General features: G+C 44.6%; 1 protein-coding gene across 1 annotated transcript in view; it reads right to left on the reverse strand.

Annotated features, from left to right (window-relative positions):
- YWHAQ (tyrosine 3-monooxygenase/tryptophan 5-monooxygenase activation protein theta) overlaps positions 1-8,034 on the reverse strand; it is a 37,269-nt gene extending 29,235 nt beyond the window's left edge. Inside the window, exons 1-2 of the mRNA XM_032430017.1 lie at positions 7,912-8,034; positions 7,159-7,516 (exon numbers count right to left, since the gene is read on the reverse strand). Of these exons, the coding sequence (XP_032285908.1) occupies positions 7,159-7,452 (294 nt within the window). The 5' untranslated portion in view covers positions 7,453-7,516; positions 7,912-8,034. The remainder of the gene's footprint in view (positions 1-7,158; positions 7,517-7,911) is intronic.
- Between the last annotated feature and the right edge of the window lie 6,785 nt (positions 8,035-14,819).

Below are 14,819 nucleotides of genomic sequence, written 5' to 3' on the forward strand. Positions count from 1 at the left end.
GAGGGAGAAGCAGACAAGCAAGACTGCCTGTTGAGCAGGGACCCTGATGGGGGGCTTGATCCCAGAACCCTGAGATCATGACCTGAGCCGAAGGCAGGCACTTAACTGACTGAGATGCCCAAGTGCCCACACGATGGACTTTTTTGCGCAGCTTCTTTTATTTAGCATGTTTCTGAAATTCACCTATATTGTAGTGTATAGCAACAGTCCATTCCTTTTTATTGCTGAGTACTATTCCATTGTGTGAATATACCACAGTTTACTCGCTTTACTATTAATGGACTGTTGCCAGTCTTTTGCTCTCAGAATAAAGCTGTTATTAACATTCTTGTCCAGGTCTTTTTCTGGACCTACATCTTCATCCCTCTTATGTAAATACCCAGGAGTGGAATTTCTAGGAGGAAAAAACCTTTTTAATTACGGAAAATTTCAAACACACGCAAGAGAGAGAATAGTATAATGGATTCCCATTAAAACCAGCTGCACCTATACTGATTCATAAACCCTCGTTTCATTTATGCCCCCACCCATTATTTGGAAGTTCTAGATATCATCATTTTGTCTTGAAATACTTCAACATGCAAACAATGTTTTCAAGTCTGGTCAGATTATTTATCATGAAATATTCAAGAAAACTTCATCATTGGGGCACCTGGGTGGCTCAGTCGTTAAGCGTCTGCCTTCGGCTCAGGTCATGATCCTAGGGTCCTGGGATCAAGCCCCGCATTGGGTTCCCTGCTCGGCAGAAAGCCTGCTTCTCCCTCTCCTTCTCCCTCTGCTTGTGTTCCCTCTCTCACTGTCTGTCTCTCTGTCAAATAAATAAATAAAATATTTAAAAAAAAAAGAAAGAAAAGAAAGAGGGCGCCTGGGTGGCTCAGTTGGTTAAGCGACTGCCTTCGGCTCAGGTCATGATCCCGGAGTCCCGGGATCGAGTCCCGCATCGGGCTCCCTGCTCGGCGGGGAGTCTGCTTCTCCCTCTAACCCTACCCCCTCTTGCACTCTCTCTCTCTCTCAAATAAATAAATAAATAAATAAATAAATAAAATAAATAAAAGAAAGAAAACTTCATCACTGATTTACCTACGGATTAAGAGTATAAAGTATCAATGAATGAACTATAATTTTTCTTCTCTTGATATATCTTAAATGATGCCTTCTCTACCATTCCTCCTTAATACCTAGACAGTCAATGGTACAAATATATATTCTGTTCTTACCCTGAAACAAGTAGAGCTAAACACAAAACCTGGTATTGAGAAATATCACATAAGAACATCAATATGATCAAGCTGATCTCTGAACTGTTAAGCACCTTGAATTAACTAATCCCATGCTATGGTACCATTTTATAAGTGAAACTATATATGAGACTTAAAAAAAAGTCTGGTAACTAGCCCTTTCTGAGAACAAAGGTAGTCCTCATTACCTCCAATACTGAACAAGGAGGTAAAATTTGAACCCTTCCTGTCACTAGATTTTTGTTAGCCTCAAAAACCTATCTGTGCTGGAGAGGATAAGGGGAAATGGCCATTCTCAACAACTGCTGATGACAGTGCAAATGCACACAATCTTTTCAGAGGGTTATGTGGAAAAAAGAAAAGCCCATCTTTTGATTTGGAAATTTCACTTCCAAGAACCTAACCTAAGTAAATCCTAGCATAAAGCATGCAGCAAGGATGTTCTTCCCAGTGTTGTTTATAATGGAGAAAAATTGTTTACAACCCAAATGTTCAATAGAGCATTAGTATAATTATGCAACATCCAAATAAACACACACCAAGGGTTTAAAAGCCTGGAACCACATATGCATATGCACATATACATATAAAAATAGCATATATGGCAGTTATGAATGAGAGGGGAATATTTGCTGTTCATCAATTTAATCACCTCTTCCTAATAAATGTCATTATAATTTCAGTTGCATCTTTTTAATCTGTGCCAAGTTTTTCAAAGAGCAAAGCTTAGAGCTTTGGAAGCAACCATGATACACATCCTTGAAAATACAACACTCAATGATTAAGTTCCAGAAAAGTGAACTCTACAGAGTTAAAATAGCACACACACAATAGTAACAAGAAAAAAAAAAAAAATGACTAAAGTTTAGACAAAGGGTTCTGACAGATGCCAACATGTTAGTAAGAACCCAAAGGGAGGGGCGCCTGGGTGGCTCAGTCGGTTAAGGGTCTGCCTTTGGCCCAGGGAGCCTGCTTCTCCCTCTCCTTCCTGTTCCTGCTTTCTCTCGCTGTCTCTCTCGCAAATAAATAAAATCTTAAAAAAGAACCCAAAGGAAGGCATTATACAATCTAGTACAACTTAATACTGCTCACTTTATTCATGATCCAGCCCAGAGTTTCTCAACCTTGGCATTACTGACACTTTGGGCTGGGTAATTCTTTGTTGTTGTGGATTTTCCTGTGCATTATATGATGCTTAGCAGTATTCGGGCCTCTAACTCACCATATGTTAGTAGCACCCTTCGTTCCCACTCTTGACAAGCAAAAACTGTCTCCAGAACTTGCTAAATGTCCCCCAAGGGGTAAATTCACCCTGGTTGAGAACCACTGATCTAACTTCATACTTACATGTCTGTACGCACAACATTCCATTCCATCTCACTCTTAAAAAAACAACTCTTGGCTTCAAGGAGCTAACAATATAAAGGCAAGATGCTAGAGTCAAGAAGTTTTAGAATTTTATGCGATATCCTGTATATAAGGAGGGCTTCAAAATTATAGACTCTGGGAGTTTTGTCCACCAGAGAGACCTATCTTCCCTCCTTCACAACTTACAGACATAATGGCCTATATTAAACTGTACAAATTCCTCAAAACAGAGATTCACACTGTAATCTTCAGTCAGCTACCCTGTATTTAGGGCAAAATGGGTTTCACTTAATTTCATCTGGAGTCAGACCACTTGGGTTCAAATCCCTGCTCTACCATTTACTAGCTTCGTGATGTTGACCAAGTTATTTAACTTCCTCATGCCTCGGTTCTCTCAAGTTTAAAACAGAAATAATACTATCAACTTAACTTATGGGAACAAAATGAATATAAATTGCTTAAAATAGTGCTTAGTGTATAGTAAATGCCCAATAAATGTCAGTTACTTGATATTATTTTAACTACAAACCTATTAAGGCAGGCACCATCATCATCAATTTATAGATGAAGAAACAGGCCAAGAGATTAAGAAACTTGCCCGTGGTCACAAAACTGTAAGGCTGTGGTGCAATGATTCAAAAACAGTCCGTATGATTCTAGGGCCCATAATTTTTCCATTATGTCAATAAAACTACATTAAGATTCATTAACTATCAAGATCAGTCTTACTTCAAAATAATAACCAACACAAGACACATTTTCATTAAAAGATTAATTTAGAACCCTTAACTAAATTCAAGCATATTACTGAATTAAGGTCACATTGCTTTTACACACAGACACAACTTTCACAGTTTTGTTATCCCATTTTAAATTATTCTTATTTACATACACCTTAGTTTCATACATTATTTATATGTTATACCAAACCAGCTTATTAAAATTAGTCTACTAAGAGACCATCAACACCCAAGGATAACATGGGGTTGTCTGAGACAGACGTTATCTTGTATACGTTCTCTAAGTGTCTTGTTCTTACTCCAAGGTCACTGACTTTGTAGATGACAAATTTTGTTACCAAGTCCCAGAAGGCTCTGGTGAACCTTTTGATTTCTTTGATTTGCCCTTACCTCACACCTAAGTTCTTGATGACTCCCAAACACCCCACATATGCTATTTACACTGCGTGGTTGTCAAACAACTTATTAATCTTTCTTGCTTAAACTTTGCTACTCCCAATAAACCAACAACTCATGCATCACCTCCTCCTCCTGAAACCATTTTGCTATAGTTGTTAGTTTTCCAACATTTCATACACTGTCAATGACATGTTCTTCAACCTGGACTTCAAAAATTACTCATTTTAGAGTTGGAAGAAAGTCAGAACAGAGGTCGAATGGCTAGGATCTGTAGAACTTTCTAGTCCCCCAAAATGAGAATGAAAAGAGACCCAGAAACTTAGCCCAACCCTCTGGTTTCACAAACAACCCTGAGAGACCGGTAACTGGGTGAAAGCTCTAACCTCTCTAAGATACTACGAAGAGTTTGGTCTTGGCCATTTGGGCCCTCTTTAATCTCCTTTGCTCTTTCAATTACTCATTTGGACTTTAGCATTTTTTCCTGCCTCTACAGTTCAGTATCCTCTCTCAATACAGTGATTATCAAGAGTTGAAAGTTGTCCTCTATGGTCATTTTGAGTAAATAGTCCAAATAATTCCACCCCAACCTACTGCTCTATAAAAGAGAAAGGCTAAGAATCTCTGCTATTTAGGATCAAAATTTTGCCCATCCTTCAGGTTACTCTTTTACTAGTCTTCTATAACAAGTCAGTTTCACTTACTTTCTCCACACCAAATTCGCCTTCCTGTTCACCAAAGGAAAAAAGAGAAAATCTCATTTTAGCACCCATGTTCAGAAATCTCATGTTTCACCCTTCTTTCCTCATTATTTTGGTAGAATCTGCATTAAATTACTAACTTATCAATCATCAGGCTTTGCTCACTAGTCTATCACTTCCTCCTTGTCTGTCAGTTAAGGTTACAAGCCGGTTATTAGCACTCAAACCATGAATTCTAGATGCTGCGTGCGACATGTACGCCATTCAAAAACCATTCAAAAAAAAAAAAACCATTCAAAAATCTTCAATGCCTCCCTCACTGTCAACCAAATGAAGAAATCTCACTCTGACATTCTCTTATATGGTTCCAACCTCCCTTTCCCGACTCTCCTCTATCAAAGCTCACTCCAATACCACGCTTTGTGAAGCCTGTCCTGAGGTTTCGGTTTCCTTTGAACTACGTAGCATTTTGTTCATAAGCATCTTATGGGAATTATATACTTGGGAATTTCTCTCATGCACTCTGTATTATCAATTATTAGAGGACAAAATCTATGGTTCTTCGTTTTTTTCTTCCCCATACTGCTTAGCAAAGTGCCTTGCACATAAGAAGCTCTCAAAAACAGTTGCCAACTTGAAGATGGGCTTTCCCAAGATTTCTTTATAGGCTGCACATCAAGTCACAATTAGTTTCTGAAGCCATTTTGTTTTTTTTTTTTTTAAAGATTTTATTTATTATTTATTTGACAGACATAGAGACAGCTAGAGAGGGAACACAAGCAGGGGGAGTGGGAGAGGGAGAAGGAGGCTTCCTGCCGAGCAGGGAGCCCGATGCGGGGCTCGATCCCAGGACCCTGGGATCATGACCTGAGCCGAAGGCAGACGCTTAACGACTGAGCCACCCAGGCGCCCCTGAAGCCATTTTGTTAATAAAAATATTTTACTTACACCTTGGCGTCTCCAACGAATCAAACTAAACTCTATTTCACTTCGTATAAAAAAAAATTGTCCTCATTTCAGGGGTTCTCTCCTATTGAAATGATCTCTAGAAAAGTCTAACATACCTGGTCTTTCAAGTCACTTGTCAACTAAGCAAAACTCTACTCACGCCATCATAAAAACTAAATTTATAAGAAGCACCAAATAAAACAGATATTCCTTTGGCCCAGAGTTCACTTGCTAGAGAACAGGAAAAGCTCTGTGGTAATTCTGAATTGCTGCAAGGTAAGTAACAAAACACGAAGTAATAACTGAACAGAAAGACACTGAAACATGCTGTGAGAGCACCCAAGTCCTATATATATACATAGAAAAGCCTCTCCTTAACACATGGAATTTGTAGGAGTCTGCCCTTGCTCACAGAGTCAATGTTCTCAATAACCATTACCATATGCTACTGAAGTCTGCCATCTCTTTCAAGTTGGCAAATTTCTTGAAGTCAAGCAGCAGCAATTCAGTCTGAAAAGCTTTTAAAGGGCCTCCTCCATGCCAGGGAGGGAGTGGAAGCTAAGGAGACCTATAAATATAACATAAAGTACACTCTCTGCATCGCCCCTTTACCTGCTATCTCCGTTAGCCAGGACTTTGACCAGATCACCCATTATTTGTATTAGAAAACTAGGTTAAATAAGTAAAAAAAAATTTCCTGCCATTTGTTATCTGATGGGGCAAGAACGAGAGGGTTGGGAAGGAAAGAGGCATTTTCTCTTCTATTGCCTCCTGAATAATCACCAATCTAGCACACTTGCCTTTCAAAGCCCACCTAAAACGCCCAAAATCAGTAGGCCTTTTGTAAAAGTTGTACTTAAAAAAACACTCCAGGATATAATGCTGGCATTTAAAATTTAAAACCTTATGTTACCGATCAAAAGCTCCAATGCCATGACAAAGCTAAAAATGTTCTCTCTCACTAATAAGAGTGAATCAGAGCAGTCACCTACTCCACCCAATGCTAAGACTGGACAGTTCACAACCTGGACAGCTTTCCTTGCCTGCTCCACACCAGAAATGAATTTGATTCGATTCATTAGTGTTGAAATGTAACTACATAATAGCGAGAAAATGTTATCAAATACTGACATTTATCAGGACATTTTGTCCTTTGGATTTATCTGTACCTTCTTCACAGTTACCCAACTTTCCCCACCCCCTCCACTCCTTTTAGCACGGAAAAGCTCAACAGACACTGTTACTTGAAAAATGAAGTATCTGTTCAGATTTTTGAAGTAAATTTCCATTACTGGGTTTGGGAGGAAAACCTACTACACACACATTGTCTCTATCGAAAAGGTGCCTGCACCTTCTTTCCAATAGGCTGGAGCCTGTGAGTTGATTCCGTTCATTTAAAGGGTTCCCAGATCTCCTCAGTACTCTTAGGAAAATGATTTTCAGTCTTGCAAAAACCTACTTGGATGTTTCAAAGTTACACAGTTTGGGAGCAACCCAGCATCTGGGCAAAGATCTGCTCACCTCTGGAAAAGCAGCTTTCTGAGTCTCAAGAACTGAAACAACACATTCAGGAGGCCAAGGCTCACCTTCTAAGATCCTCCACACGTCGGCAGACAATTAGGCAAGCCCCGGCCCACGTTTCTTTCCCATTCCCGTGAAATTCTCAATGAAAGGCCTCCCACACAAAAGGGCCTTGGCGCCCCAGTCGCACAATTCCCCGGCTCCCGCAACCCCTTCTCTCCCCAGCCCGGACGAGTGCAGACTCACCAGCACCGTGGTGCAGATGGACCTCAGCTCAGACTCCACTTTCTCCCGATAGTCCTTAATCAGCTGCAACTTCTTGTCCGAGGTGTCGGTTTTCTGCTCGATGCTCGAGATGACCCTCCAGGCGGACCTGCGGCCCCCGACCACGTTTTTGTAGGCCACCGAGAGCAGGTTGCGCTCCTCGTTGGACAGCTCGGCGCCCTGCTCGGTCACGGCCTTCATGCAGGTGGCCATGTCGTCGTAGCGCTCGGCCTGTTCGGCCAGCTTCGCCTTCTGGATCAGCTCCGTCTTCTCCATGGGGACGCGGAGAGGAGAGCGAGGGCGAGCACCGACCCGGATCGGGAGGAGGCGTGCGGACGGCCTGCGGGTGGGCGGGCGGGGGCGCGGACAGAAAGGCGGGGGCGGCGCCGTCAGACAATGCGCCCGCCACCCGGGGCCGCCCGCCGCCCGCCAGCCGCCCCTTTTGTCCGTCCCCGCACGCGCCACCCAGTTGAATTTCCCTCCCCCGCCCACGCTCCCCGCCAGCGCCCGGGAGGCCGAGGGGCGCCCCGCGGAGGCGGCCCGCGGTAAGGGGAGGAGGAAGGGCCGCTCCCGCGCCCGCCCGGCCCAAGATGGAAGCGGCCGTTGGCCCACACCTTGCCGCCAGAGCCGTCCCTGAGAGCGGCGTCGAGGCCGGCCGCTCCCGAGGGTCGGCCTCCCGCCCTGCCCTCAGGCCCGGCCAGGCCCAGGAGGGCCAGGGGCGACCGTGGCGCTCACCTTCACGTCTCCGCGGCCGCGGCGCGAGTCCCACCACTTTGATCGGCTTTTGGCTTTAGCCGAGGACCCTCCCGTCTCAGCCTACCCCGGAGCCGAGGGACGGGCCGCCGCGCCGCTGCCCTTGCTCCTGCCGCCCAATGACGCGCCGAGATGCTCCCGAGAGTCCCGCCTCCAGATCCGCGGCTGGCCAATGAAGACTGAGCGCGCGGAAGGGGGCAAAGAGGGCGGGGCGGGAGGGGAAGCGGAGGCTAGGAGGGTGGGTCGGCTTGGGCAAGTTCGGTTGGCCGGCAGGCTGCGGCTTCGGCCACGGGGTTTCCTCCAATTAGATCCAGGGTAAAAGGACGTCACTGTTGCCATGGCGATGCTGTTACCAACTCCCCTCATCCTCCCCGCCACCCGCAGCACTTGTGGGTGCGGCACGGGAGCGGGAGGCTCGCCCCACCTCTCCCGCGGTGGCCGTGTCTGCTGCTGCAGCCCCGCCGCGGATGGTGCATTGCATCTTGAGGGCTAATGCAGCCGCGGCTCGCCTCGGCTCTGGTGAGGAGGGCCCGGGGTGGTGACATAAGCGGCTGTTTGGTTGCACAAGCTCCTTTCTTTCCTCCACCTTCCCCATTCGTGACAAAGGTTTGGAGCTCCATGCACTGAACCCAGCCTTTAATGACGTTGCGATTGGAGCTGCGAATTAGAAATAATCCCGTCCCCATTAAAGAGGAATTCGTTCCTGGAGAAAGTCGCTTAAGAATGACTTTTCATGACCAACTCAAGTTTTCAGACGGGCACCTAAAGTCAAAATTTCCCTTGTAATATTCCCGAGAAAGTCCAGGCAGGTCTCTCCGGCAATGGCCAGATGTTCTAATTTTATCCTGCCAATCAGGATAATTTGGAGAAAAACACACATTATGCACCCCTCCCCGCCCAAAGCAGCTGTTCTTATATCTCTGTCTAGTCTTTCCAGGTTATGCATCTAAATACATAATTTTCTTACACATCGTTTTATGTGTATATGGGTTTCATTTTCTGGTGTTATTTTTGAGAGGACACTTGGAAACCTAAAATTCTCTCCTAGATGTTCACTTTTGACTTTCTCCTAGACTTTCTCCTGCTCACACTCTTCTGAAGTGAGAAAGTTTGCCCCAGATGCCTCTTATTCAGGGTCATCACTAGCACTTTCTTTTCTCTTTAAACTAGGCACACCCCTCCAGCCACGCCCTTCGCTCTTGGCAGGTCGCCAACGCCTGACACCTCAGGTGGCCTTCCTGGGTGTCTGGGAAGAGCCAGATGTGCCATCTTAAGATGAAAATTGCCATCTGGGCTCACACTGCTGTGATTCTGGTTCCAACACGTGCAAGGGAGTGGGTCTTTGAAAGCCGAAGAATGCCACAGCTGAGAAAGAATTTCAAATCTAACTGGGGGCTGGAGCAGATCTGGAGAATCTCTAGAATGGAAGATCTGAGAGTTCGCACAGATGGCAGGAGAAGGTACAGACTCTCCAGAAATCTAAACTCCCTCCTACGGGCCCCTCCCTGTCCTGACTTGTAAAGGTTGCTTTGTGCTTTGACGGACAGGAGAGGCCTGGGTTGGAAAGGGCCTGTGTCAACGCAAAAATGCCTCACTATGTCCTAGCGTTCTAATGTAGGGCCCTGCTGTTATTTCTGGAATCCCTGGGGCCAAGCTGCAGACACACAAGTGTTTATGGCCATGCGGGCTGGGGTGGAGCCGGACACCAAGAAATCCCAATGGAAAGAATTTGCATGTGGAAGGTCAGATAAAATGCTTTCTGTATGACTAGTGAATTTCAAGCTTAGAAATTAGAGACAGCCCAAGCAAGGAGACATACCGGTGGAGGTGGATGGGAGACAGAGACCCTTGAAGGCGATTATCAGGGGACTGAACCTCTGTGGTAGGCAGGGAGCGAAGAGGCAAGCACACTAATTCTTTTTCAGAAAGTCTGGGCTGTGCTGCCATCTCCCTGGGTGACCTTGGGCAAGTTCTCGCTGCTCTCTGTAACTCAGTCTTTAAAATTTCTGCTTTTCATTCAGTCATCAAATATTCATTGAGCACCAACTCATATAGTTACAATCATCTACAATCATGGGTGAAAACTGCTTCGAAATAATGGCCCACGATGAAATTACAAAGTATTTTATGGGGGTCTAAAGGGACAAGTGCATATCTGAACACCTCTGCACCTGACAGAACTCGGGGAGAGAAAATTAAAGCCCTGGGAACTTCAGGTTCCCCGACACATAAAAAGCTAACATTTACTGAGTGAATACATGTGTCAAACACTATTTTACGTCTTTTGTATTAACTCATTTAATCTGCTTAATGCCACTGTGAAGTCAGTACTACTATGATCACCACGTCTGTCTCACAGATAAGGAATCTAAAGCACAGGGAGGTTAAGTATGTGCAAAACTCCTCGCTAGTGAATGGCAGAACCTGGATTTGGACCCTTGCACGCGATCTGGGCAGCCAAGCCCATCTCTGTTTCCACTCTGCCAGATCTTTGCTCAGTGCTCTAGGGACTCTAGGAAAGATCAGACTAATCTCTGTCCTCTAGGAGTTTCATCCTGTAAAGATAAAATGTGTTAAACATCGACATCCAACGTGCTGGCAAGCACTCAAGGGAACAGACAGCTCACAAAGTACTCACAAGTCATTACTTATTTGTTTGATGTTCTTGTTTTCTTTACTAAATTCCTTGGTGAGAAGAAGCTGCTGGAGCAAGAGGGAGCACATTGAATCTGAAGCCTGAAGATCCTAAATTCCAGCCCTGCTATTTATTTCCAGTTTGACCTTGGATGCCGTGATCCCGTCTGAACTTCAGTTCCCTAACCTGCGAAAATCATCCTGCATCACAAGATTGTTGTAGAGCTATCACATAGGAAGATGTTGGGCGTATTGCAAATGTTCAGTAAATGCTAGGTTTCTTCCTCCCTTCCCTCTGTTTGGAGGGAGGGAGATGCCTGTCTGCCCAGCAAGGAGCCTTATCTCTTCAATCACTGTCATAATTAGTGGAGTTAATGGCCTGCAGAATGGCCGCAGTCGGTGTATACATTTCAGAATGTATGAGTTCTCCCAGTTGAGTTTACTCATAAATTGTTTCGGTGGCTTATTTGCACAGAGCAGTGGGTTCGTTTCAGAGGAACTTCTTCCTGTGCTGCCATATGGCAGATATTTTACTGACAAACAAACATTTGAGTGGGACTCTTCACCCACATCCCTGTGTAATCATTATCAATACTTCTGTTTAGTGGATAGTTGAAGGGTTGTCCCCATTGTTCACTCTACCTGGAGGCACTAAGTGAGATTCACATAGAGCCCAGATGGGTAGGGAAATCAAGGGAGCTTGGTCAGGGAAGTCTTCCAGACATTCCCTGGCATAAGGCCGGGTCAGGCCTAGAGAACTCAGTTTCCCGTCAGGCCTCCAGTGGGAGAAGTTTATTCTTGCCATCTCTAGGCATCCCTCTGTGCCCATGGTTACCCCATTTCTGGCATCTCCTGGACACCCCTTGGCTACATAACTATATTCTAAAAAAATCACTGTGTGCTTTAAGGAAAAAAAAACAAATCAAGTCATTCCTTCATTAAAAACCACGTAAGTCTAGGGGCACCTGGGTGGCTCAGTCGGTTAAGCATCTGACTCTTGCTCTCAGCTCAGGTCTTGGTCTCAGGGTCTTGAGTTCGAGTCCTGTGTTGAGTCCAATGTGAAGCCTACTTAAAAACAAACAAACAAACAAACATGTAAGTCTTCAAGTGATATTTCTTCTGCCATGACTTGTATTTTGAGGAAAGAAAGCTCTTCCATTTGAAGAACAAAACTTCACTGGTAGAATGTCAGGTATCCTGAAGCAGCTTTTGGTCAGCTGGCCTCTTGGGGAAGGGTTCCAGCATTCTGCCATTTCCCCAGCATTTCCTATGTGCTAAGCAATAGAGTATTTTTTAAAACGCTTGATCGCTTTTGTAATGATGATTGTGATGATGATAATGTTAACTGAAAATGTAATACCATTCATTCTACCAAAAAAAGGAAACAATACATAAATGTTCAAGGGAGATTAAAAAGATCTTGAGAGGCTGACTCTGAGAGGTGACCACTGTTAGCATTTTGGTGATCTCCTTCTAGCTATCTCTCTTTTTGTTTGGATATAAGTATGTGGTTTTACATTTATGAGATTGCATTCTTCACTTTGTTCAATGTGATGGCTAATTTAATGTGTCAACTTGGCTGAGCTGTGGGGTGCCCAGGTATTTGATCAAACATTATTCTGTGAGGGTGTTTTGGGGAGAGATTAATATTTAAATTGGTGGACTTTGAGTAAGCAGATTGTGCTCTGTACTGTGGGTGGGCCACATCCAATCAGTTGAAGGCCTGAAAACAACAAAAGAGTAGTTTCCCTTGAGCAAGAGAGACTTCTCCAGCAGATGGTCTTTGGACTTCATCTGAAATATCAGCTCTTCTTCAGTCTCCAGCAGACAGCCTTCAGACTCAAACAGAAACATTGGTTCTCCTGGGTCTCCAGCCTATAGGCCCACCTTGCAGATTTTGGATTTGCTGATTCCTTGCAATAAATATCTTTTTTTATTTTTATTTTTTTTAAAGATTTTATTTATTTATTTGACAGAAAGAGACATAGCGAGAGAGGAAACACAAGCAAGGGGAGTGGGAGAGGGAGAAGCAGGCCTCCCGTGGAGCAGGGAGCCTGATGCGGGGCTCGATCCTAGGACCCTGGGATCATGACCTGAGCCGAAGGCAGACACTTAACGACTGAGCCACCCAGGTGCCCCTAAATATCTTTTTTTAAAAAAAGATTTTATTTATTTATTTCTCAAAGAGAGAGAGAGCACAAGCAGGGAGAGTGGCAGGCAGAGGGAGAAGCAGGCTTCCCGCGGAGCAAGGAGCCTGATGCGGGGTTCGATCCCAGGACCCTGGGATCATGACCTGAGCCAAAGGCAGATGCTTAACCAACTGAGCCATCCAGGCATCCCAATAAATATCTTTCTGTATATGTACACATCCTATTGGTTTTTTTTTCCCTGGAGAATCTCGACTAATACAACCAGTAACTTTCTTTTTTCACTCAACAAATGATATGATACTTTTAAATACCTTTAAGCATATGTCTATGACATATAAATCTCTCTCAGTCAGACTGTGAGCTTCCTGAGAGTAAGAGTTTTCTTTTCTTCCTTTTTTTTTTTTTAAGATTTATTTATTTATTTGAGAGAGAGCGAGCACAAACAGAGGAGGGCTAGAGGAAGAAGGAGGGAGAGAATCCTTAAGCAGACTCCCCACTGAGAGCAGAGCCCAACATGGGGCTTGATCCCAGAACCCTGAGATCATGACCTGAGGCAAAATCCAGAGTCGGACGCTCAACTGACTGAGCCACCCAGGCGCCCCACTTTTTTCTTAATGTAAGCTCTACGCCCAATATAGGGCTTGAACTCACAACCCCAAGATCAAAATTCGTACACTCTACCAACTGAGCCAGCCAGCCAGGCCCCCACAAGAGTTTTCTTTTTTGATCTTGTATCTCTAGTGCCCTCTCAACAAAAGGTAGGTATTATAATCCCCACTGTGTGGTTGAATAAACTGATGCTCAGGGAGGCTACGTTACCAGTCCAAATTGGTAAGCAATGGAGTTATGATTCAAAAACAGGCCTGTCTGATTTCCATCTTCTTCCGCCACAATAAACAAGACTCTGAGCCACCTGCGAGGGAAGACAGAAGCTCCGATGTTTGCAGCCCAGGAATAATGTTTGGTTATTTGAGGCTGGTGGGTGGCTGAGTATATATCTGCCAGTGAGTCAGTGGCTGATTTTATTTTCATATGAAAATCTCTGTTTTTACACTCAACACATCTGCAGGGAGAGGGCACCTTCTCATTCCTTGTCTGTTGCCTTTAATTAATTACATGTCCATCTCTCCCGTTAGCTTGTAACCTTCCAGTGGGCAGAAATTCCTCTGCCTTCCGTGTCCCTGGTGTCTCTGACTGACCCATAGAAGGGATTTAGCGAAGTTTTGTTTTGTGAGTGAATGGAGGCCATCAAGGGGGGCATTTCCAATAATAGCAATTGTTTGCACCCAATTGTATATGAAATCACTAGAACGGTAGTAAATTCACAAATGCCATAAACACGGGATTGCATCTGCTATGAGGAGCACACGAAGAGACTTGAAGTTAGCATGGAAGGTCCCTGAGCAGTCAGAAATCCTTCCTAAGCTTCCTGCACGAATGTTTACACACACTACACTCTGAGGAGCGCTCCCAAGCCCTAACTCAGGACCAATTTCTTGCTAAGTCGTTCAACAAAGTATTGAAGGGTCTACCATGTGCCAGGCACTGTCCTAGGGGCTGGGATTCCAAAAATGATTAAGACAAAGCCCGAGGACCTTGGCGGAGAGCCCAGAGGTGGGGTGCAAAACCCGGGGCTCAGGGAGGAACTGGAAAACTCTCCCTCTCTTTTCGGTTCTCACGTGCTCACCTACCTGGTTTCCAAGCCTGCGGGGTCTAGAGGTGGCTGTTTAGAAGGCAGGAGTAGAACTACACCTGGGAGTCCCTCTGAATCCACTTTCTCTTCTCACCTGATGATGCAGAGCTGAGTAAGAGCTGAGGCTTTCAAAGGCCTGTCCCCAGGGGCCAACCGGGCATCCCCTCTATGCAAGGCAATCAGTTGTCAGCGTGGAGACCTCAAACCCACAAAAAGCACATAAAAAAGCTCAAGAGGTTGGCGCCAATTAGTCGAAGGGCACACGGCAAATGTATCTCAGACAGGGCCGAGGTGTATAGCAAAGAGCCTTCATCATCACCCAAAAATGTTCAAGATGTTCTCATTTTGTTGTTGTTGAAGAAGTCGGTTATACACTATATACATATATCTATATATTCAAGTTTTGGTACATA

This window comes from Phoca vitulina, unplaced genomic scaffold (assembly GCF_004348235.1).
Source record: "Phoca vitulina isolate PV1807 unplaced genomic scaffold, GSC_HSeal_1.0 scaffold42, whole genome shotgun sequence".
Classification (NCBI taxonomy): domain Eukaryota; kingdom Metazoa; phylum Chordata; class Mammalia; order Carnivora; family Phocidae; genus Phoca; species Phoca vitulina.